At 42.8% G+C, this 23,618-nt stretch overlaps 1 protein-coding gene across 1 annotated transcript in view; it reads right to left on the bottom strand.

Moving 5' to 3' along the window:
* Window positions 1–255: 255 nt before the first annotated feature.
* AKNA (AT-hook transcription factor) overlaps window positions 256–23,618 on the bottom strand; it is a 67,501-nt gene continuing 44,138 nt past the window's right edge. Inside the window, exons 11-21 of the mRNA XM_069073847.1 lie at window positions 21,678–21,963; window positions 19,489–19,595; window positions 18,695–18,924; window positions 18,206–18,359; window positions 14,101–14,271; window positions 12,800–12,915; window positions 8,678–8,815; window positions 7,188–7,283; window positions 6,425–6,541; window positions 4,607–4,811; window positions 256–1,601 (exon numbers count right to left, since the gene is read on the bottom strand). Coding sequence (XP_068929948.1) covers window positions 1,280–1,601; window positions 4,607–4,811; window positions 6,425–6,541; window positions 7,188–7,283; window positions 8,678–8,815; window positions 12,800–12,915; window positions 14,101–14,271; window positions 18,206–18,359; window positions 18,695–18,924; window positions 19,489–19,595; window positions 21,678–21,963 — 1,942 coding nt within the window. The 3' untranslated portion in view covers window positions 256–1,279. The remainder of the gene's footprint in view (window positions 1,602–4,606; window positions 4,812–6,424; window positions 6,542–7,187; window positions 7,284–8,677; window positions 8,816–12,799; window positions 12,916–14,100; window positions 14,272–18,205; window positions 18,360–18,694; window positions 18,925–19,488; window positions 19,596–21,677; window positions 21,964–23,618) is intronic.

Genomic DNA, 23,618 nt, shown 5'->3' with positions numbered 1-23,618 from the left:
GAAGAAGTAGAATAAAGACTAGAAGTGAGAAAATAGAGAGAATAACAGAGAATAAAATGACAGGAAGAGATAAAATGTTTGAGAAATGAAAAATGAAATGAGTTCTGGAAGGGAAGGAATGAATTCAGTCTTAATTCCTGCAAGGGATCATTCAGAAACTGGCTGTAAGAAACAAAGCCCCTTTCTTGCTTTTCTTGTCTCTATTTTCAGTGCAAACATGACTTAGGTAATCACAAGATGACAAAACACACCAGACACATTTTTTTGTTTTGTTTTTTCTTTAAAAAAAAAAAGATAAGCATTCATTTTTCTTCATTAACCTTTGGAATTAAAATAAGGTTTAAAATACCCCAAATATACAAATGCTATCTATATGGTGCATTCTAGGAATGCTGAGGTAAGCATCAATGCAGGGGATTATGGCGTCCCTCAGTGCAACAGTTTGTACCCAAAAGACAGATCCCTTAGGAACTGTCTCAGCTCCAGTCTGTTAAATGCCAACGAAATCCACAGGAAGGAAGAAGATAGAGGAGGAGGTATCAAGAAGATTTCTTGTAGGAAAAAAAATCAATAACCAAAAAAACAACTTCAAAAACACTGGCTCCAAACAGATTGATGTTGAAGCCTTTCTTTCCAACAAAAGAGAAACTGAAGGCTAAGTGTCTTCTGCCTTGAAAACCCAGGGGCCTCTGCATGAACTCCAAAAATAGTGCAGATGTTGCCAGTAAAGAGTCCTTTTTTTTTCTCACAGCTTTTGTCTCCATAGTATTTGGCAATGGCTTCATCCTCCCACCACTTCACACACACACACACACACACACACACACACACACTCCCCCTGCAAGCTCTTTTCTCCTAGACTCTTGAAGGGCTCAGACAGTCTGTTCATGGAGACCAGAGACAAAGCAGCTTGGTCTTTGAAAAAAAAAAAAGACATTGTTAGCTGGAGGCAGGAAAGTACAGGTGTGGAATAAAGGCTATTCCCAGAGTTCCTTGTGTACAGAGAGCATAGTTCATTCTCAGCATCACACCACTGGTGGCTGACTTTGGACTAAAAGCCCCAGACATCTGTCTATATTTGAAAAATACACTGTTGTTTAAAAAAATGAAAGGAATTTTAAAAATAAGCTTGTCATCTGCTGCCAATTTAGTGTCCAAATGAAGGGTTTTCCCCCGGCATTTCCAGAATATTTCTTTGCTCTTGCAAGAAGTCTACCGTGCTAGATGAAACAGAAGTCAAATGCCTTGCTGTCTTACCCCCCATTTAAGACAATTCCTGTCAAAAGAGGCAGGATCCCCTTAGACCTCGGGCTCTGTGCAGGTCAGCAGACAAAGACCGACTCATTTGCTTGGTGGTGAACTCGACATTTTTGGCTGCTTCCACAGCTCGGCTCAAGGACAGACTGAGGTCATCCAAGTCAAGGAGATCCAGCTCAGACAGGCAGCGGTGGCCTGGCATTGGAGATGGGGCTCGGCGGCTCTGAGACATTGGAGATGGGGCTCGGCGGCTCTGAGACAAGGGTCTCACCTCGGCAGGTTTTTTACCACTGGAGTAACATAGAGGGGAGGAGGCTGAGGTAGGTGCTACTGGAGAATAGTACCTGGGGAGATTCAAAATAAATAAATTAATGGTAAAAACCACAAAGACCTCAGTGCCTATAACTTAAATGATCCCTTCCTGTTGGGCCATAAAGCTTGGATGAGCCAAATATAATGATGCATAGGATTAGACATGCCTATGTTCCTGATCAATGAACAGAATGCCTGTGCGATGACCAGGACATGTTCTGTATTATGTTCTTTAGTTAGAAGGATCAGAAACCTCAGACCCAGGAAGTGGAAGGGTAATGATCCATTACTGACGAAATACAATTTTTTGATCTTTTGAAATTGATCATTCAATTCCTATACAGTTTCTGGACCACTTGTTTGTTTTTTCCCTCTTCTCTTGGATTTGTGCCTAGACTGCTGCTCATTGGCCCCAGGAGAGGAGAAAGAAGAATAGACAAAATTCTGATCTCCCAATTTAGAAAAACGCAGGATGTGGAAGGAACCTCGGAGAACCTCGAACCTGCAGCCTGAAAGCCACACGCGGCCCTCTACGTCCTCAAATGCAGCTCTTTGACTGAATCCAAACTTCACAGAATGAATACCTTTAATAAAAGGACTTGTTCTGTAAAACTTGGATTCAGCCAAAATCCAGTATGCAAGGACCTAGAAGGCTACATGTGACCTTAAGTCCACAGGCTCCCCACCCTTGCTCTAGTCTAGCATGCTTGTTTGGCATAGCAGGAAATAGATTCAGAGAGAAGAAAGAACTTTCCAAGGTCAAAGATATGGCACAGTAGAGTCAAACCAAGGTCTTTTAACCCAGTCAGTCAGTAAGTCAGATCATTCATTCAGTCAGTCCCAGAATATTAGAGCTAGAAGGAACCATGGAAACCATGAAGTACAATTTAACAGAAGAAAAAAAGAGAAGTTTAAAGGAGGTGTAGTGAGTGTGGACTAGCTCTCAGGCATGCTCTCCAATATTCTTTAAAGAACCACATTATTATTTCCTCTCCAATTTAATCAAATAGTCAGTAGAAAAGAAAGCAGGTTATTGTGTGAGGGAAGGAGAGGTGGCAAACGTTCTTTGTGAATTTTATTTGGCCCTGATCTTGGAGAATCTAGTGTGGGCTGTGTATATAGTCGATGAGGCTAGCATAATGATGGAGTTTCTCAGTGTCAGGAAGACCTAGATTCAAGTCCTGCCTATGACACATACTGGTTGTAGAATCTTGGATAAGCAATTTAACCTCACTGGGTCTCAGTTTCTTCATCTGTAAAATGGGGTTGGGCCAGGTATGGTGGACCACGCTTGCCATTCCTTATTTCTGGACTATGCTGAAACTGGTAGATTGCTTGAGCTGAGGAGTTCTGAGATGCTGTTTGAATGTTTGCACTAAGTCTGACTCCAATATGCTGAGCCCCCAGGGAGAAGGGAGAGGGGCTCCCAGGCTGCCTAAGATGGGGTATTGAATTCATCTATAAAATGTAGATAATAATAGCACCTGTCTCTCAGGGTTATGGAGAGGATAAAAGGAGATGATACTTGCAAAGTACTCTGCAAACCTTAAAGCACAATATAAATGCTGGCTATTAAAAATATTTCAATATAATTAGTTTCTTTTGCAACCTTATATATTTTCTCTTATGAATTTAGAAATATTCTTCTAAGGAGTCCATAAAAAGGTTAAGAACCCCTAGCCTATGTGCTAATGCCCACCTCTTCAAAATTACTTCATCTGTGTATGTCTATACATATATATATATATATATATATATACATATACATACATACATGCATGTTGTTCAGTCCTTTCAGTCAGGTTGGACTTTTTGTGACCTCCTTTGGGGTTTTCTTGGCAAAGATACTGAAGTAGTTCCTTCTCCAGCTCATTTTACAGATGAGGAAACTGAGTGAAAAGGGTAACTTGCCCAGGGCCACACAGCTAGTAAATGTCTGAGGCTGGATATGAACTCAGGTCTTCCTGCTTCCAGGCCAAATAAACAATTTTTCTGTATGACCTTGGACAAGTCACTTAACTTCCTTAGGCCTTAGTTTCTTCATCTCTAAAATGTAGCCGGAAAATAGAATGTCCCTGCTGGCTATGAATATTGCCTCTTTTACCATACTATGCTGACTTTTTTTGTTTGTTTCTGACTTCTGTTTTGTTTTGTGCCTGGATTTTCCCATATCATGCAGGTTGTAGCCTAGATACAGGGGCCACACAGGGGTCCAAATTAGGGACACACTGGAGCCAGCTCAGACAGTGAGTCAATTATTCAGTCTTCATTTGTGAGCATTTACATCTTAGAAATCAGCAAACACTACAGATCAGGGCTTGATTTATCATTTTGTTGATTGTCTAGGCTTTCTTAAGCAATGGTGAAAATACTGATGATACAGATGAAAAAGTCTGTTGTGTGTAATTTTTTAGAAGACAGCCAATTTTGAAAACATTTACTAAGACACTGCTGGTCTGATACCCCGGCTGATCACGCAGAAGCTCAGACCGGCTGCTCTTGGGTTCTACTTGGTTCTGTTCAGCCCTCGCTAGGCTGGCTGCCTCATTAGGTGGCTGGCTGACTCCTAAGGATAATCAGCTGATTTTTGTCTGACTGCAGCTCAGAATTCCTGAGCACAAGTGGTCCATGAGTCTTAGTCTTACCCATGCAGGCATTATCAATGTGTGCCATCACACCCAGTCATTCTGCCTTCTGAATGGAGTTGGAATTAAAGTTATAACTAGGACTAGATTAATGCAAATAATGTATTCCCTGAAATGACTGGCATTCTTTGGATTTTTATTGCCTGTTTCCATTAGGTCAGGAACAATTAATTACTCATATTTTTCATATAATTTCATATATTTGAATAGTGAAAATTTAAATCATATGACCACTTCACAGGATTCATTATTTGCAGTAATGAGGACATGACTGTATGTATCATGTAGCAAAGAGAACAAAGACAATCTTGCTGTCTACTCAATAGACCCTGCTCAATTGCCAGGATAAAAGAGCCCATATTCACCAGGAAGGAAAGGATAATGGTTCTTACAATGTGGAGGATGGATAAGGCACAACAGGAACCGGTGGGACATAAGTGAAGGTTGCCCCCACTGGAGCTGGGAGTGGCGGCGCTAGATACCACACTCCTGCAGGATGAGGAAGTGATGGTGGAATAGATTGCTGCTGACGTTGCTCAGATTTCCGAGTTGGACCAGAACTTAGAGGTGCTCCCTTCTGAGTGCCTTTGTCTATTCCTGCAGGGAGGATGAGTAACAAAGATAGTTAATCATTACCTTGCCATGAGAAGAACAATAGGAGACATGGGGATATCTGCTTCAGGTTGGAGATGGGATTATTTCACCTCGAAGACACCTGCCTTCATGATTGAGATTCTAAGGTTCTGAGATCCTAAGGCTCTAAAGGTCTTTGACAGATGAATAGTACAAGCCTCATTTGAATCACCTGAGCAGAAGGAAATGTTTGCCACAACAGAGGAGCATAGAACCCTAAGTAGGTGGTGTTCAGAGGGCTCTCCTTTGGGCAACCGGGACTAGAGAGAAACCTGGGGGGTGTGGTTAGAGGTTTTCTTTCTATGTTCTACTACTATTCTTTCAGTATTCTCCCTGTAATTGTAAAGAAGTTTGAAGATCTTCCCTGCCCCTTAATAGGCCTAGGGAATTTGAAGATCTTCCCTGTTCTTTAATGGGCCTCAAGGGGAACTCAACAAGAGGGGTTTGATTGGAGGGAGGTTTGTTTTTTGGGAAGAACCACACCTTTTGTTACTTCGTAATTAGGCAGTGGGTCACAAAGGTTGTGATGTCTTCTGACCCTGAAGAAGGGTATAATACCAGAGGTTTTGCTTTGAGGCTCCCTTATGGGAAGAGCTGTGTGATTTGGCGAGATGAGACTCTGGGCAGCTGTTGAGCCCCCCAGCTTTGAAAACCCAGATGATGGTGCTTCTCTCGCTGGTAACTAACTACATATACATGTAATGGTCAGACAGCTAGAAGCCCTGTCTGTTGGTCTGTTAAATTGTGTTATTTTCTCTGTCCTTTTTATCTGCTTGTAATTTCTGTTTGTATTTTCTGAAGTTTAGGGTGCTGACTTCTCCCCCTGAACTAAGTGAATGAGATATATAGACATATGTGTTTAATTAAAGATTGTTGACCCTTTAAAGTTGCTTTCCTTTAGTGAAGCAGATCAAAGAACATGTGCCAGCAGCCATCCTGGGAATGCGAGGGTGATCACTGTTATACTCCCAAATCTGCCTATCACTACCCTCCTTCCTCAGCTCTGAGTCCCTCCCCATGTTCTGCTTTACCTTTTTGGTGGGAAAGGATCTCAGTCAGTAATTGTTGAGGAAATAGGGGGTGACAGGATGTATGTGAAAGACAGCCAAAAAAGAGGAAAATATGGTTAAATATTAATGGCACAGCTGATGCAACTTAGAGGCTTTTGTGGACCTCAGAACTCTTTCATGCTCTTTAGCCAATCTGGCTCTAGGAAAGATGGAAATCTTAGGGCTGTACAAAAGTCACGAATGTGTCCTGTTGTTAGGGGATGGAACTTTGGTTTCTACTGCTAGAACTCCCCCCACCGCACCTACAATCTTGCTCCTATATGGTGGCTAAGACTAACAACTCTGCCCCGTGCCTACCTGGTCCATGACTGCTAAGAGAGGAACTCTCAGCTCTCCTCTCCCTTCTAACCCAATTTCTGTACCCTGGTGTACAAGAGTTTACTAGAGACTGACTTGTCTTTGCTAAAAAGGTTTTTTATGTTACAGAACTACAGATAAGAACTTCAAATTCAAGGAGACTTCAACATTTTCTAGGAGAGGGGAGTAAGGAATCAACTTCTACCCTACCAGAGGGCTCCCTGTTCTTCTCTGTGGGACTCCTGGTTCTGTGACACATAGGACACTGGGTCTTCTTGATGCTGTCACGGGGAAAAAGTTCCTCTGGATCCTTCCTGGGAGTGTTGTCTAAAAAATTAAAAGCAATCATTAAAGTAGCCTGTGGGGCCTTGACTTTACTCTCATTGAGCTCAAGAGGGGCAGAAGAATTGTGGTCAAAAAATATCCCTCCTTCTGTCCTCTTCTAGATCAGAGTTGCGGTCAGTTCTAAGGCCATGCTATGGAAAGGATATGATATGTTCTTGGCACTTAAAAATGTCTTGGGGTGGAGGGTAGAAAGGTTGGTGGAAGAGAACCGACAGAATTAGTTTGGGCCTCAGTGGGAGTTTTAGTGACCTTGGTGCAAATGTCCATGGTTTCTCTATCTCTTGGTTGATGGAGGCAGTTTCAGACAGAATCATTTATGGAGGAAACATTGCCTAATGAGGCATGCACTCTGCCCATCTGATAGAATATAAGCTGCTTGAGTGTAGGAAGTTTAATTTTTGTCTCTGTACCCTCCTCCCCCCACCCCTAGAGCACATAGCAGAGTGTCTGGCAAATAGCAGTTGCTTAAAATAATACTTTGTTGATTGAATGATTGATTGCCCAGTTCCCTAAAGTAAGGGTCCCAACCCTACTAATATATACTTATTAGTAACACAGATAGCTCCTGGAAGTTCAAGTTAACTCTGGCCTGGGCTTATCCTAGGTAGATCCTGGGAATGGTTATTACCAGAAAGTTTCTTCCTCACTGAGTGACAGCTGGGGCAGGAACGAGAATTGTTGTCTGTCTGGAAGTGCTGGGAGGATTTCATGGAATATTCATGACCTAGGGAAACAAACCAAAAATTGTAACTTTTTGCCATCTTGGGAATGGGTGCAGAGCTAGAAATCAAAAGCTCATGATGAAATCATGTTATCATGTTATGTTATCAAGCTTGTTACTTGTTGGCTATTGGTTCATGTGGCAATTATTTTAAAACAAAGAATCAAGTTGCCAGACCTGGGTCCCTGCAGTGCTGGTTTGAATTGGAACGGCTCTATGGCAGGGTCCCTGGCCCACTGGATCATACATTCAGAACCATAGAAGCACTTCGGATGCCATCCAGGCCAACTGCTGCCATTTTACGGTGAAGGCAATTGAAGCTCAGAGATGTTAAGTGACTTGTCCTGTACTCTTTCCACCTAACCACCACACTACCTCATGGGACAGGGAGCTTCATCTCTGAGTGAACCTCCCTCCTACGGTTTGGCCCAGTTTCTCCAAGGCTTCTGGTCATATTTTCCTGAAAGTCAAGAGTCACACAGAAGGAAAAGGGGAAGGAGAACAAATATTTTCCTTTTGTGCCACAACCTGAAACTATGAGAAAGCCAAGGTCATGGAGCACAAGGGTTCAATGTGACATGTCCCAAGATACCAAGCGGGTCTTCCTTCCTTCCTTCCTTCTTTCCTTCCCTCCTTCCTTCCCTCCCTCATTTCTTTCTTTCTTCCTTCCTTCCCTCCCTCATTTCTTTCTTCCTTCCTTCCTTCCCTCCCTCATTTCTTTCTTCCTTCCTTCCCTCCCTCTTTCCTTCATTGCTTCCCTCCCTCCCTCCTTCCTTCCTTCCATCCTTCCTTCCTTCCATTTATAAAATAAGTTTTATTGATGCCTTTTGACTGGTTCTGGATACCAACCTCTCAGCGTGAATTGAAACCTCCTTTATTACGATGAAAAAAACAAGCAAAAACAACTGATGGCGTGACTGAGTCTGACAGCGGACACAACAACCTCTCAACATAGTTCCCTGCCTCTGTGCTAAGAGGAGGCACAGGAGAGGCTTGGGGGGCTTCCTTATCTGTTCTTTCTGACCCAGATTGGTAGGATACAAATTTAATGACACATTATAATCATTTCTGTTGCATTCTATTGATGTGTAAATTGTAAGCAATTCACATAAGCAACCATAATTAGTATTTTTGATGTGGTTAGTGTTTTGGGGCTTTTTTTCCTTCTCTTTAGTATCTATGATCAACAACATTAATTATTTTCACTGATACCACATACCATTTGCATATTTTCTCCTCCCTCTCCCTCGCTTTTTCTTAAGTAAGGTTTTTGCAATACTTTATCTAGACTGGTCCCAAGGCCAGCGAATTGGGCTTCAGCATATGGGATCCTATGAGATGAAGATGATCTTAGAATACCTTCCCACCTCAGTGTAATGACTCCTTTCTTCTCTCACCTATGTAATGGCCTCGGAAGTAGACTGTGTCTGCTTGCTTCCCTCTGGTTCCTCCTTTTATTCTGTCTGAGGGGCTCTTTTCCTCAGCTCTGCTCTGCTCAGTCTGGATCCTGGATATAGACTGTTCTGACTCAGAAGCTGAAATGGACAGAGACCAAAAGAGTCAGAAGAAATCATCAGAGGCTTGAGTAGCAAAACTCTCACTGAGGAGAAGTTCTTACCTAGGGTGCAACGTGGGTTGTAGTGGGTGGAAAAAAGTACCTGGGGTCACCTTGCAGTTTCTACCCTGATGAAAGTGTGGTCACTGAGGAGGGGGAAGCAGCATTCTGCTGCTTGGGTTCAGTATTGTTCAGGGGAGTAAGGATCTTAGAGTCCCCTTACCCTAGAAGGGTAAGCAGTGGAAGGAAGTATCTTTAGAAAGGTGCTGACAGCATCTTGTAAATTTTCTGTCCTGGGGCAAAGCTCCACCTACTCTAGTTATGCCTGGGAAAAATAGCAGTTCCCAGGGGAAAAAAAAAGTATAGCTGCAATTCCTGTAGTTGAGGACAGTATGACATAAGAAAGCCCCAGATATTTTACTTATTCTTTGTACTTCAGGCCTTCAAGCCAAGGGTATTTCATTTCTTCCCAATGAGTGAGACTGAGGATATAGCTCCCCCTTTGGAGAAGATGAAAACACCAGGGAAGGCAAGAAGATATGGAACAAAATTACATGCTCTAGTCTATGTATGTTAAAAGTCATAGTGGAATAAGAAGTAAATTGTCATAACTCTCCCATATTCACCTCCAAATAACCATAAAATAACACCCCAAAACAAATTCTGGAACAGCAGAACCAGCAAAAAGATTGTTTTGTCCCATCTTTTTGCTCATCTTCCTGAGTTCAAATCCAGCCTTAGACACTTACTAGCTATATGACCCTTGGGCAAGTTACTTAACCCTGTTTGTCTCAGTTTTCTCATCTATAAAATTATCTGGAAAAGAAAATGTCCAACCACACTAGTATCTTTGCCAAGAAAACACCAAGTGGATTCACAGAGTCAGACATGAATGAAATGACTGAACAATGTTCAAATGAAGCTGATATTCAATTGAACAAACATGTACTAAGTGCCTATAGCAGACAAGGCATTGAAGGGATGAAGATTCCACACCACCCAAGGTTGGACAGCTCCACCTGAATGTCCCTAAAACATCTCAAAATCAATATGTCCAAAATATATTCCTATGCACAAATACACTCACACACTTACCTGTCTTCCTAACATCGCTGTTTCTGTGGAGGGCACCAGCAACCTCCGAGGCACCCAGAGTAGAAGCCCTGGAGTCTTCCTCATCTCTTCATCCTCAGGCCTCATATCCAATCCATTACTAAGTCTTCCTGATTCTACCTCTATGTCATCTCTTGCATCTATCCCTTTCTCTTCAGTCACCCAGTTAGTCTCTTAATTCAGACCCTCATCATCTCTTGCCAGAACATTACAACAGCTTTTAATTGTCTTCTCTGTCACTCTTCTTTCAAATCTATCCTCCACACAACTGCAAAACTGGTCATTGTAAAGGACAAGTCTGACCATGGCACTCTGTTGCTCAAGAAACTTCAGTGGCTCCCTTTTGCTTTAAGGATAAAAATACAAACACCCTTATTTGGCATTTGAAGCCTGTCACAATCTAGATGTGACCCAAATTTCCAGACCAGTCTCACATTGTTCCCCCTTTATGCCCTTTATTATAGCCAAACTGTACTTTTTCCTCTGCCTTGGTATATGACAATAAACGTCTTGTTTCTCTGACTCTTTCCAGGCTGGTTCCCCACGCCTGCAATGCTCCTTCTCCTCATGTCTTACTGGTAGAGGCCTGAGCTTCCTGCAAAGCATCATTCAGCAGCCCCTTCCTAGTGGGGACATATCCTGCCCCCCACAGTTGCTAGTGCCTACCCCACCCCCCAACTTCTCTGTGTTGACACTGTATACACTTTGCTCATACTAATCTGGATACATTTGCTCTCCCCTTTCTCGCAGACCACAAGCTGCTTCAGCTCAAAAACTTTCATTTTTGTCCTCATATCTCCACTGTCTAGCATGATGCCTGGAACACAGCAGATATTTAACATGTGCTTGTTGAAAAATGAAAAACGACACAATCCCTACTCTCAAGGAGTCAGCATGATACAGAAGAAAAAGCGCAGGATTTTGGAGTTACAGGCCAGGACTCGAATTATTGTGTCTATGGGCATTACTGCCTATGTGAGTATGGGTAAATTATTTCTCTTTTTGGGGCCATGTGTCCTCATCTGTAAAACTCCACGGGTGGACTAGATGGGATTTTTAAGGTCTTTTCTAGTTCTAAACACTCTATTCTAATCTAATGGGGGTGGGCAATACAACTTGTATCAAAATAATGATGATACAAGGTAGGAAGAAAGGAGAACTATGAGGAAAGAAAGTGCTTTCAGCTGGGGTGGTCAGGTAAACTTCATGGAAGAAAGGTACTCGAGCTGGTAAAAAAGTACTAGAGGAAGGGAAAGACTTCAATAAATACTGATGAGAGGAGATTGGGGGGAGTACTTGGGGGTGGTTGGATCAATTTGTTTTCATTCTATTCTGTGTCCACCGTCTGACTCCAGCCAGAATTTCACCAATATGTGCCGAGGTCATGAGATGGACCACCCACCAAGATGCTCTCAAATTCTCCATGATTGGAGAAAAACAATTCCAAGGGCTCCTGTCCCTTGCTTGGACAGGACTATCAGTGTATCTTACCTCAGAGACCTTCATTAAGAGTCAACTTGAATAAGATATTGAATATTCCATCCTTCCCAAGTTGTTTCTGGCAGTAAGAAGCTATATTAACTCTTTTGGGATAGAACTACACTTAACAACAGCCCAGTGAAGGACCATCTTTGTTGTCCCAATACAAGGGTGGGGAACTCGTGGTCTTGAGGCCACATGTGGCCTTCTAGATAATTAAGTATGGCCTTCTCACTGAATCCAAATTTTACAGAGCTTGTTCTTTGAAATTTGGAATCAGAAAGAAGGACATTGATAAGCTGGATGATATATATGTTCTAAGTAGGACAAACCAGGATGGTGAAGGGCCATGTCACATAGAGATAGGCTGAAGGAGCTGGAAGATGTTTAGATTGAGAAAGAAGGGTTGAGGGGGATATAGTACCTGTTTTCAAGAGTTTGAAGGCCTCTCATGTGGAATAGGGAATTGATTCATTCTGTTTTGCCCCAGAGAACAGAATCAAGAAATGTAGAAATCACAAAGAGGAAAATCTAGCTTTGATGTCAGAAAAAGTTTCCAGACAATGAGAGCTATCCCCAAATGGAAGGGCTGCCTCAGAGTTTGGCGGATTCCTCTTCATTGAAAGAATTTACCTAGAGGTCGGAGGACCACTTGTCAAGTGCGTTATGGTGGAGATTCCTTTTTGGGGTACAAGTCGCCGAGGTTCCTTGTGACTCTCAAGTTCTATGATTCTGAGGTGGGTAGAAAAAAATACCATCCCCATTTTAATGAGGTAGTAATTGAAGCTAAGGGAGATGGCATGGAAGATGTAATTTGGAGTCCCAGAAAAGAGATGTGAATCCTGGGCTCTGCTACCTATTAGTTTTGTGATCTTGGATATAAGGTCCTACCTCTCTGGGCCTCCACTTTCTCATCTATAAAATGAAAGGGTAGGACTATATAAGCTCCAGGGTCCTTTTTCTAGCTCTAAATATTATATTTTTATGATGGGTTAAGTGATTTGTCCAAGGCCAAAAAGCTAGCAAATATTAAGAATTGGGGGTTTGAATCCAATTCTCCTGAATCCAAGTCCAGTGGTCCTTCCACTAATGCCATGGGACAAACCTGCTCAAAGGACCCAGCCAAGTCCTCTGAGGGTAAAGATGACTGGGGCTGGAGAAGCAGTTTTCCAAGCTCTGTTTTCTAATTCAGATCCTCACCTTTAGAAAATCAGCGTCAATATGGAAATGTTTGACATGACTTCATATAGACTTTGAGTATCAGATTTCTTGCCTTCTAAATGGGCGAAGGGAGGGATGGAAGAGAATTTGAAACCAAAGATTAAAATTTAAAAAAAACAGAGAAAGTCGGCCTCTCCTGGAGGTCACTTACTTTGGGCTGGTTGAGGCCCTTCTCGGGGCACAGAGGAGGATCTCAGCCGCAATCTCACCGAACTATTGTTCTGGGTTGTATCTCCACGGTCACTCTGGTATCTCTCTGCAGATTTACTGGTAAAAGGTAAAAAGATGACAAAGTCAACTCCTGGAACTTTGCTAAGAAATATAATCTTTTAATTTTTAGTTTTTCAACATTCATTTTTATAAGATTTTGAGTTCTAAATTTTTTTCTCCTTCCCCAAGAAGGCAGGCAATTTGATATAGGCTATCCATGTATAATCCTATTTAACGTAAGAAATACAATCTTTTCTTTTATAACTGATCTTGGCTATCAAATATTCCAAAGGTCATAGGCTCAACAGATGGAGCCCCAACCCAAAGGAAAGGGCAGCTTCCATACAAACTCATCCCCTAAAAGCTGACAGCCATATTCCCCCAGGTCCCATGTGCCTATGTGGCAGTAAGTTCTCAGATAACTGGGGAGATGCACTCTTTTTTTTTTGGTGCCTGGTGCCATGATGGCAAGAAGACTAATGTTCTCAGTGGAAAAAATAGGAAGCTGAACCCAAAGTCTGAGTTCCTACCTCTTAGTGAGCTCCATCGAGAGCCACAGAGAAAAGAATGAGCAAGGGGACAGTGTGGTTCCACCCCTTTATCCTCTGTCCTGGTCAGGCCATGTACAGGGCATTGTGATCTGTTCTGGTCAGATCTCATTGTGTTCTGTTCTGGACACCACATCTTAGAAAGGATGCTGCCAAGCTGGTGTACATTCAGAGGAGGTTGATGCGGATACTGAGGTAACCAGAGACCATGTCATATATGGACTGGTTAAAAGAACAAGATGCCTACCTGGGAGAAGACAAGACTGGAGTGGAGTGGGAGACCCTGATGTTGGGAAAGATTGAAGGTAAAAGGAAAAGGAGATGGTAGAGAATGAAATGGAAACACCAAACATGAACGTGGAGGGTAGAAGAGCCTGGCGTGCTATGGTCCATGGAGTCATGAAGTGTTAGACACAGCTCAACAACCACCACAAAAAAAATATTTGAAGGGCTATTAGTGTGAAAAAAGAATTCAACTTGCTTCACTTGACTCCAGTTTTGGAACCATATGGTTTCAGTGTTGCTGCAGGTTGCAGGTTCCCCTTTGCGGTGGCCTTTCAAAAGGAACCCAGAGCGCCACTTGTTGGGGGTGTGGGAGGTATCTGGTAAGCATGGGTTCAACCAGGTGACCTCTGAATCCTTGCCAACCCTGAGTGTCTGTGTGTGATTGCACAGTTACCTGAGATGTACACACCTGGTGTGGGAAGAACTCCCTGAAGCCAAGGACTCCTTTGCAAGCCTGCTCCGAGCCCTGGTAGTTTGTTGGAAGTTATGACTTGAGGTGTCCCGAGGTGGGTTGTTCAAGCTGGCCTCTATCCTCTCTCGGAGTCGGGTCACTTCTTGCTGAAGGGCCCTGATAGCTTGACTGTCATGGAAATAGAGTTAGTGAGCAGAGTTTAATGGGAAAAAGCTAAGGGGTTCCTGTGACCATTTTTTATTAGGCACAAGAGAGAGTCCATATCTGTTGGTCATGGCATACCTGTGATTTCTAAGCATCATAGGTTTAGGACCATAGGTTTAGAGCTAGATGAACATCAGAGGTCATCTTAGTCCAACCTCTTTATGATGAGAAAACTGAGGCCCATATAGTTTAAGTGACTTGTTCAAGGTCACTCAAGTAGTAACTTGAAGAGCTGGGATTTCAGCTCAGGTCATCTGACCCTTTTCTACTATAACATGAAGAGAACAGTCACAGGTCACTGAGAAAAATTGTGGCCATGTATGCAACTTGTTGTCTTCCTTGGTGGTCTCAGGGCATTAAACTCACTGTCTGCCTCTTTACTACCCCTGTGTTTTCTCTGAAAGGAAACAACCCTTTCCAGTCTCTCTGGAGGGGGGATATCCCCTAAGCCCTTCCTAATATATCAACCAATCAATAAGCATTGATGAAGTCCTCACTATGAGCCAGGACTTGTGCTGTAAGCACTGGGGATACAAAAGGCAAAAGATAAAAACAAAACTCCCAGAGCCTGTTCTCAAGGAGCAGACATTCCGATAGAGAGCTACTGGGCATTCTGAGTAGTTGGTTTTCCCATGATGCCTCTTTGCCTACCTGAGGGGGACAGGAAGGTGATGCAGGTGGGGTGAGATTCTTGATAATAAAAGGTTCTGGTTGTTATCTGTTTAGTAAAAATCTGACTGTATTTAGATCAGTTAAGGAGAATTTTCTGTTGAGATAAATTGGGGAGGGGGGTAAGGGTGGCTTTTCCCTTGGCCCTTTAGGGATTCCCATGGGTTAGAGCATCATACATCCTCTAGAGGATTACATCACATCTTTTAATTCCCTCCTTTTACTGATGAAGAAACTGGAGCTGAAATGAGCATAAGTAATTTACCCAAGGCCACACACATTATGGTAAGTGGCAGAGTCAGGATTCAAACCCAGTTTTTGATTCTAAATCCTGGGGCTTTTTCCATGACACCCTGCTGCCTCCACATGGAAATCACAAGCTGCCAGAAAGAGTGGGAAAGGGGATTTGTTTTCAACCTCCTCGCCTGGATGATGGAGGAGGAATTCATCATAAGTGTTTGCTATCATCACTAACAGGACTGGAGAGAATTGTGGGCTGGTGCAAAACACAAGCAGTCTGACGAGAGTAACAAAGGCTGCTCAGGAGACTGGCACAAAGGGGATAAATACCACATGCTTGCCTGCAAGGTCATCTTAGCTCACCAGCTCGCCTCTTCCAATCACCCCATCTCCTGCACCCCTCCCCCAGATCTCAATTGAAATAGTGATTAGTTTTCTATTATAGATAGCATGGGACATTGGACTGGTAGTCACGAGACCTGGGTTCTAATCTGTAACTTCGGCACTAACTTGTTCTGTGACCTCAAGAAAGGGGTATTCTCTATCTGTACCTCCAATTCTTCATCATTTACAATGGTGGTAGAGGGGCAGCTAGGTGGCGCAGTGAGTAGAGTACTGGCCCTGGAGTCAGAAGGACCTGAGTTCAAATTCAGCCTCAGACACTTAACACAAAACTAGCTGTGTGACCTTGGGCAAGTCACTTAACCCCAACTGCCCTACCTTCCCCCTCCAGAAAAAGCAAAAAAAATTTTAAAAATTAAAAAAAAATACAATGGTAGTGAAGGTGAGGTAGGGGGTGGAGAGGTGAAAAAAGGTGAGGAGAGAGGTGAAGCAAGCATCCATATAGCAAGATGGCAAGAGTCAGGATTTAAATCCAGGTCCTTTGAGCCTTCAAACCTGAGTTTTCTTCTCACTACACCAGATGCTATGTTCCTTCTAAATCAGATTAATTTGCTAGGATGGAAACTTGGGCCATTTTCTTGAGTGGGGTTCGTCTCAAGGGCTGGTATTTTAAGACCCCCTTAAGTTAGAGACATCTTGTGTCCATTGCCAGTTCCCCACCCCCACAGGCATAGCACTCATACACACAAGACAGAGGAATCCAGGATCTTCGGAACTGCCGTGGCCATCTTCCTGAGCAATACAGCTCCTCTAAACTCCCTGACTCAGCCAAGTTCCTGAGAGATCACAGTCTCTCTAACACCAGGTCAGCTCTTTTCCCAATATAGTAGTTCCTAATGCTTCTTTTCAGACCAAGAGGAATGAGGAGGAGCCCTTAGGGGCTTGTGTGTCTCCTGGCTCTACTGCCTTGGTCAGAGTTTAGAATTTGCTAGAGCAATATGTCCTGAGTTTCCAGTTCCCTAGCAATCCCCATGGAGACATTTGTTAGGGCTACATAATCAGGAGATGTACAATGAGGACATGTGTGGGCTGAGGAAAGCATTCCAGCCAACAACTGCTAGCTGGCCCGGGAGCTCTGGGGTGGCTCTTTGCTTCTCAGGGTCACTGATGGGGGAAGGGATCTGGGTCAGTCAGGGAGATAAAAGAGAAGTAGACCCAATTTTAGATTGTTAACCCTCTAACTGATGGTCTGTTGGATTCCAGTTCATTACTCCACGGATGGCAGCAAATCCACCTGCTGGGGGTAGGTACTTTAGATTCTGGCTCTCTTTGTCTAGTCTCTCCCTACACAGGAGTTCATCCTGGGAAGGATGACAATGACAGCTAGAACTTAGACAGTGCTTTAAAGGTTTGCAAAGTACTTTACAAATATTCTCTCTTTCGATTCTCACAACCACCTTGGGAAGTAGGTGCTATTATTATCCCCATTTTACAGATGGAGAAACTGAGACAAACAGTGGTTAAGTGACTTGCCCAGAATCACACAGCTAGTAAGTTTCTGAGGCAGGATTTGAACTAAGGTCTCCTTGCCACCAGGTCCAGCATTCTATCCACTACATGGCCTAGCTGCTTCTGAAAGTTCTTCTGGGAACTATTATCTTTCCATGTTCTTCTACATTTATCCTGAGGAGTTGTGTGTGTGTGTATTCATTCATGTGTGTTTTTTGCAATCTGGTAAAGTCTATGGACCCCTTCTCAGGAGAAGGTTTTTAAATGTGTAAAATACATAAGAGCTATAAACCAATTCTATTGAAATATAATAATCAATATATTGAGAAAAAAAAAGTTCACAGGCTTCAGATTAAGAATCCCTGGTAGAGGAGAAGGCATTGGAAGAGATGACATCAGAGGCCCTTTCAGCTCTAACTTTGCGGACAGCCCTTGGTCCAACTCGCCTCTGTCACTTATGTACCAGCTGTGTGACCTCAGGCACATTGTTTACCCCTCTGGGCTTCATAGTCCTTAGCTTTAAGATTAGGCAGTTAGACTAGTTGGTCTCTCAGGTCTTTTCTACATCTAACATTCTATGATCTGTGATCTAATAAGAGGGTCTCAAGAATAGAAGGCTCAACAGGCACGTTCACAGCAGAACAATAGGTTTGTCTATGTGGACAGCTACTACCCAACAGCCTGGAGAAATGTATACCACTCGCCAAAAGTAAATGAAATGGAAACTATAACTTCTGCTTATCTAAGATTTCTCAGCAGAACGATGGCATTTGGCTAAGAACACGCCAGAGATTCTCACACAGCACAACTGGGAGAAAAAGGCAATCAAACAACATTTTCTTTTCTTGCCAAGCCATCTCCTCTAGGATAAGGGTAGTGACAGGGAATCTCAGTGTCTGGAAAGCTGCACACCCTGAACAATTTCCCTTAAAAAAAAAAACAGCAAGAATGAATTGTGACATTCAAGGCAGTGATGCCTCCTGAAAAATCTTCCACTCACTTCTTTGCATGACCATGGACAGTGTCACTTTCAGTTCTCTAGGCCTCAGTTTCCCCATCTATAAAATGGACACACTGGATTGAATGCCCTTTACTCATCCTGCCTGCTTTACAACTTAAATGGTCATGTAGGACTCACTCTCTCACTTCCCGGGAGATGAGGTTGCTGAGTGGGTCTTGTGCTGTCTCTTGATGTTCTGCTTCAGAAGGGATGGGAGCAGAAGACTGGTCATCTTCTCTGCCACGGGAATACTGTTCATGGGCCCTGTCATGGCCTTCACCATCCAAGTCAGCTGAAAAGGAAGACACCAGGAAAGACAAGAAGATCCTAGGTAAGGTTACAAAGTAGTCTTGGGTGAGTTACTAATCTGGGAGTCAAAAAAAATCTGAAAGCTTATAGATGTGGGATCACTGTTTTGGGAGAGGACACAGATTGGGACATGCTTCATCATATTATCTTGAACTAATTATGAGAGTGAGCCCAGCACTGGCCCAGCCTCCAAAGACATGGGCCACAGGGTATTAATTCTCTCTTTCCCCACCCCCACCCCATGCACCTTGTAATTGGGCAGTGCTATATGAAGCCAAATTCTCACTAAAACATTTCTTACATGCCACGTCCACTCACCCATCCTTGTACGTGGCCCTGGTTTGTGGTGGAAGCTTTTCACCCACTTCTTTGGAAGAGTGACAGACATTGGGTCAGACCTCTGGGCCTGGGCCCCTGATGTACTGAGCTCAGAGGATTCTCTGATGTCAAGGTGGTCCCTTCCTGGTTGGTGAGATGATGGACTTTGGGGTAGACATGCTGTAGATGACTGGGGTAATCTTCTCGGGTCACTGGTGCCAAAGGACATACTGTCACATAAAGAAAAATGTCAGCAGGCCCACTCACACTGTCCCTTTTCTTGCTTTGGACTGAGAATACATTATGATAGCTCATGTCCATGCGCTTTTAGCCCACACCCTCTCAAATGAAGATATCTGATTCACATGTTCATAAGATTTAGAGCTAGAAAGGGACCTTAGGATCATTTCATCCAGATCCCTCACTTTGCAAATGAATATACTCCCAGGTCCAGCCAGCCAGGTGCTATGATTTACCTAGGACACATAGATCGTAAGGGGCAGAACTGAGAATCAAACCTGGGTCTTCCTAACTAAATATAGCCCTATTTCTATCACACCACCAGGATCTTCTTTCTTATACCCATTGTCTTTCCTACTTTCACTGAAGCCAGTTTACTCTTCTGTGTTCTGTCCTAAGCAACCATCCCATGGCAATTATTTACACACTTTACCACCTTCTCCCCAACCAACCTACCTCCCCGACACACATAGCTCTGACCATTCCTGAGATCAAGGGCCATCCCAAGGAGAGAGGAACCATGGGATGGGAAGCAGAAATGTGCACTTGTATACCTGGTAAAGGAAAGTCGGTGCTCTGGAGTCTGAGTTAATGGAGATACTCTGCTGGTTTCAGATCCCACAAAGCCACTGTCAGTTTCTGGGGACACTATCCAGTGCTCCTAAAAAGTAACAACAGCTCCCCTTAAAACCAAGCATAATCTTAACCCTGCACCTAGGAAGCTGGTCTGGAATTCTAGCCTGAGCACCTCCCTGTTTGTTTTCACAGACTAGACATCTCAATTGATATTTACAGAACCTCAGAGTTGGAAAAGACTTCTGAGGTCACCTGGCCCCAATTACAGAGAAACAGGAAACTGGGGGAAATTTTGCAGCAACTTTCTCTGATAAAGACATCATCTCTCAAATTTAAGGAATTGAGCCAAATTTATAAAAACATAAGCCATTCCCCAGTTGATAAATGGTCAAGGGATGTGAATAGACAGTTTGCAGAAGAAGAAATCAAAACTATCAATAGTCATGTGAAAAAAAATGCTCTCAATCACTACTTTAAAGAAATGCAAATCAAAACAACTCTGAGATAACAATTCATAGCTATCAGATTGTCTAACATGACAGAAAAAGAAAATTACAAATACTGGAGGAGATATGGAAAAAATTGTACACTAATGCACTGTTGGTGGAGTTGTGAACTAGTCTGATCATTCTGGAGAAAAATTTTGAACTATGCCCAAAGGGCTATAAAACAGTGCATACCCTTTGATCCAGCAATGTCACTACCAGGTTCATATCCCAAAGAAACCAAAGAAAAGGGAAAAGGACCTATTTGCACAAAATATAGCAGCTCTTTTTGTGGTGGCAAGGAACTAGAAATCTAGAAGATGCCCATCAATTTGCTAAACAAGTTGTGGTACATGATTGTGATGGAATACTATTGTGCTATAAGAAATCACAAGTAGGATGGTTTCCAAAAAAACTTGGAAAGATTTATATGAACTGATGTAGAGTAAAGTGAGCAGAACCAGAAGAACATTGTACATAGTAACAGCAATATTATAAGGATAATCAACTGTGAAAGACTTAGTTACTCTGATCAAGATAAGGACCCAAGATAATTCCCAAGGACCCATGATGAGAAATGCTATCCATCTCCAGAGAGAGAATTGATGACTTCTGAATGAAGATTGGAGTGTCCTTTTAAAAAATTACTTTTTACTTTGTTTATATTACCTTTTGCAACATGGCTAATATGGATGTATGTTTTACAAGTCCTCACATATGTAATCAAAATAAAAGTGCTTGCCTTCTCAAGTAGGGGTAGGATACAGAGACAGAATTTGGAACTCAAAATTTTTAAAAAATGATTGTTAAACATTTTTTACATGTAATTGGGAAATATCCAGAGATAGAAATAAAAATGATTTTAATAAGAAGGGGAACATATCTCTTGTCAGATTTTTAGTCCTCTGACTGAGGCTTGCTGCTCAGTACTTCATTGGATTGGCCTTTCTGGCTATATAAGTACATGGTCTTCTTCTTTATCATCGTGATCATCATTAGAGGGAGGGGTCAAACTCCTTTCTAAATTTGGTTCCTGCCATGAAACCAGGCCATTTCTACCTGCCACATCAACTCCCCCATCCCTGTAGCTGGTCCCATTTCTGAAGAGGCTGTGTGTGTGTGTGTGTTGGGCCAGATTTTATTTTGTGATTTTATTGGTATAAGGAGTGGCCAGAAACTCCTTTTTTTTTTTTTACCAATGTAAATCTAACACCTGGATAGTTTATGTATATTCTTCAAGAGTTGTCCAGAGCATCAAGAAGTGAATGTTGGAACTCAAAGAAGGACTAGGGTCACTAAGCCTAAGTGACTGATACAGCAATACACATACTACCTATATGCCACACAAAGTTGTGAAGAAAGGTCCCTTGGTAAACCTTAAATCAAGAGCTGCTATTAATATGATTATCATCATTATTATTATTCCTATTTTTACAAACGAGGGGTTGAGGTGAGAGATCATCAGAGAGATAAGCAACTTATCCGAGGTCACCTAGCTTCTAAGAGTCAGAGTCTAGATTCAAACCCAGGGCTCTTTCCATTGCTCTCACTAACTTACCTAGGCAATTGTTTGGCAGACAACTTCAGAAAACAGCCTGCATTGATCACTTCCCAGGCCATAAACAGAAACCCTTTCCCCAGAAGCATGCCTGGATTATATATACCCTGATCATATTCGTTACCTTGTACTGGCTCACATCGAAGTTTCTCGCCAGCTGGGGAGCTTTGGTTGAATGAAAAGCCTTCTGAAGAGGCAAAGAGCCTGAAACACCACTGCCAGCCAGACTGGCAATGCTGCTCTGATGAGAAGGCGGCTGCTTTTGCTCTGAGACTGGCGGGGTGAGCTTGGGGACAGGTGGGTGTGGCTGAGCAATAGGATCCTGAGGAAGCCCACCCAAGTGGTGCCCACCGTTCCTCGATGACTGGAGCTCTTGGGGCTGGGTCGATTGCGTCTGTTCCACACACTCCCTGACAAGAAACGAAAATCATGCATCAGCCTCACCCTTCCTGGGGGCCCTACCCCATTTGTCTTCCCTTTTGCTTATTCTATATCTGGAGGGTGGGGAAAGGGAGCCTCTCTTGTGGTTATGGGGTTGTAGATGAAGAAAAGTTCCCCAATGAAGCCTCCAAATGAGCAGCTCCTTGTGAGGATTGTGGGTCTTTAGGGAAAAAATCCCTGGTTTCACAAGAGTATTGAGGCTACTGTGGAGCTCATGAACAAAGAATAAGATAGAGTCTTAAAGAAATGTAAGAGGGGAGGCTAGGTGGTGCAGTGAATAGAGCACCGGCCCTGAAGTCAGGAGGACCTGAGTTCAAATCTGGCCTCAAACACTTAATACTTAGTAGCTGTGTGACCTTGTTGAGTCACTTAACCCCAATTTCCCCGCCTTTTCCCTCCAAAAAGAAAAAAAAAAGAAACGTAAGAGCAGACAAGGAGAAATAAGGGGCCTACATGTCCCTGAAGCATTTCCCTGGTGTCTGTGAAATTATTCAAAGAGGCCTCTTGTTGTGTTGGCTAAACTTTCTATTTACTATTTATGGAAAGGGGCTAATTAGTACCTAGGATGGTGAGATGGGGTGCCCTGCCCCTATGGAGGGAAACCAAAGATCCATTTAGGTGGTAAAGGAATCAAGTTGGCAGTCAGCATTGAAACTGAACCTGCCCCAATGGCAGAGCAGGTGTATCACAACGGAGTAGAGAGGCACATTCAAGGAGGAGGACACCTGGCTTTGAGTCACGTCTCTTCCACTTACAAGCTTCCCTTCACCCCCCACTCGGGGCTGTTTGCCCCTCTATCCAATAATCCCACTACCTCATAATAAGGGTAATAATAATAAGAAATATCACTATATAATATAAATATTCTATTTCTATAGGGAATATATAAGAGCCTTTATGTAGCTTGTTAAGGTTTGTGTATCATTTTGCATGTGCTATTTCATTTAATCTCATGACAGTCTCGTGAAGAAGGTGCTATCATCCCCATTTTACATATGAGGAAACTGAGGCACATAGAGGTTAAATGACTTGTTCAGGGTCATATACCTAGTAAGTGGCAGGATTTGCCCTCAGGTCTTCCTGACTCCAAATCTAGTTCTCTATGCATTGGACCACCTAGTTGCCTTTGGATAGTATAAAGCAGTGGTCCTGGAGAAGAGAAAAAATTTGAGAAAATACATCTCCCTCCTCTCTTTGCAGAGGTGGGACATTATGGGTGTGGGATATTGCATATAGCATGAGACAGGATGGAGGTACTGGTTTGCTGAACTACTTTTTAATCTTTTTTTAGTTCTTAGTTACAAAGGTTGGCTCACTAGGTACATGAGAAAAGAGGATATAGTTGAAAATGAAGGTGACATAAAAACAAAAAGATATAATAGAGTTAAAAGAAAAAGCTTTTAAAAAGCAATATACAAAAGGGAGACATTATGACCTCTCATTATTTGAAGTTTCCTCAGGAAGGACAGGGTGCTAACATTTTCCTGTCAAGAAAAGGAAATCTCTCTCAATGGAGAGAGTTATGGGTTGTTATTGATGTTGTTGTTTTTAATATTACCAACAACAGAAAAGGGGAGGGGGGAGCATCACCTTTCACTTCTTCATATAGTTCCTTCAAAGGTTA

Source organism: Petaurus breviceps, unplaced genomic scaffold (assembly GCF_028583685.1).
Source record: "Petaurus breviceps papuanus isolate PSGF00001 unplaced genomic scaffold, PetGlider_PUasm1.0 90879, whole genome shotgun sequence".
Taxonomy (NCBI): domain Eukaryota; kingdom Metazoa; phylum Chordata; class Mammalia; order Diprotodontia; family Petauridae; genus Petaurus; species Petaurus breviceps.
The sequence above is the reverse complement of the archived record's forward strand: the minus strand, read 5'-3'. Positions and strand labels throughout refer to the sequence as shown.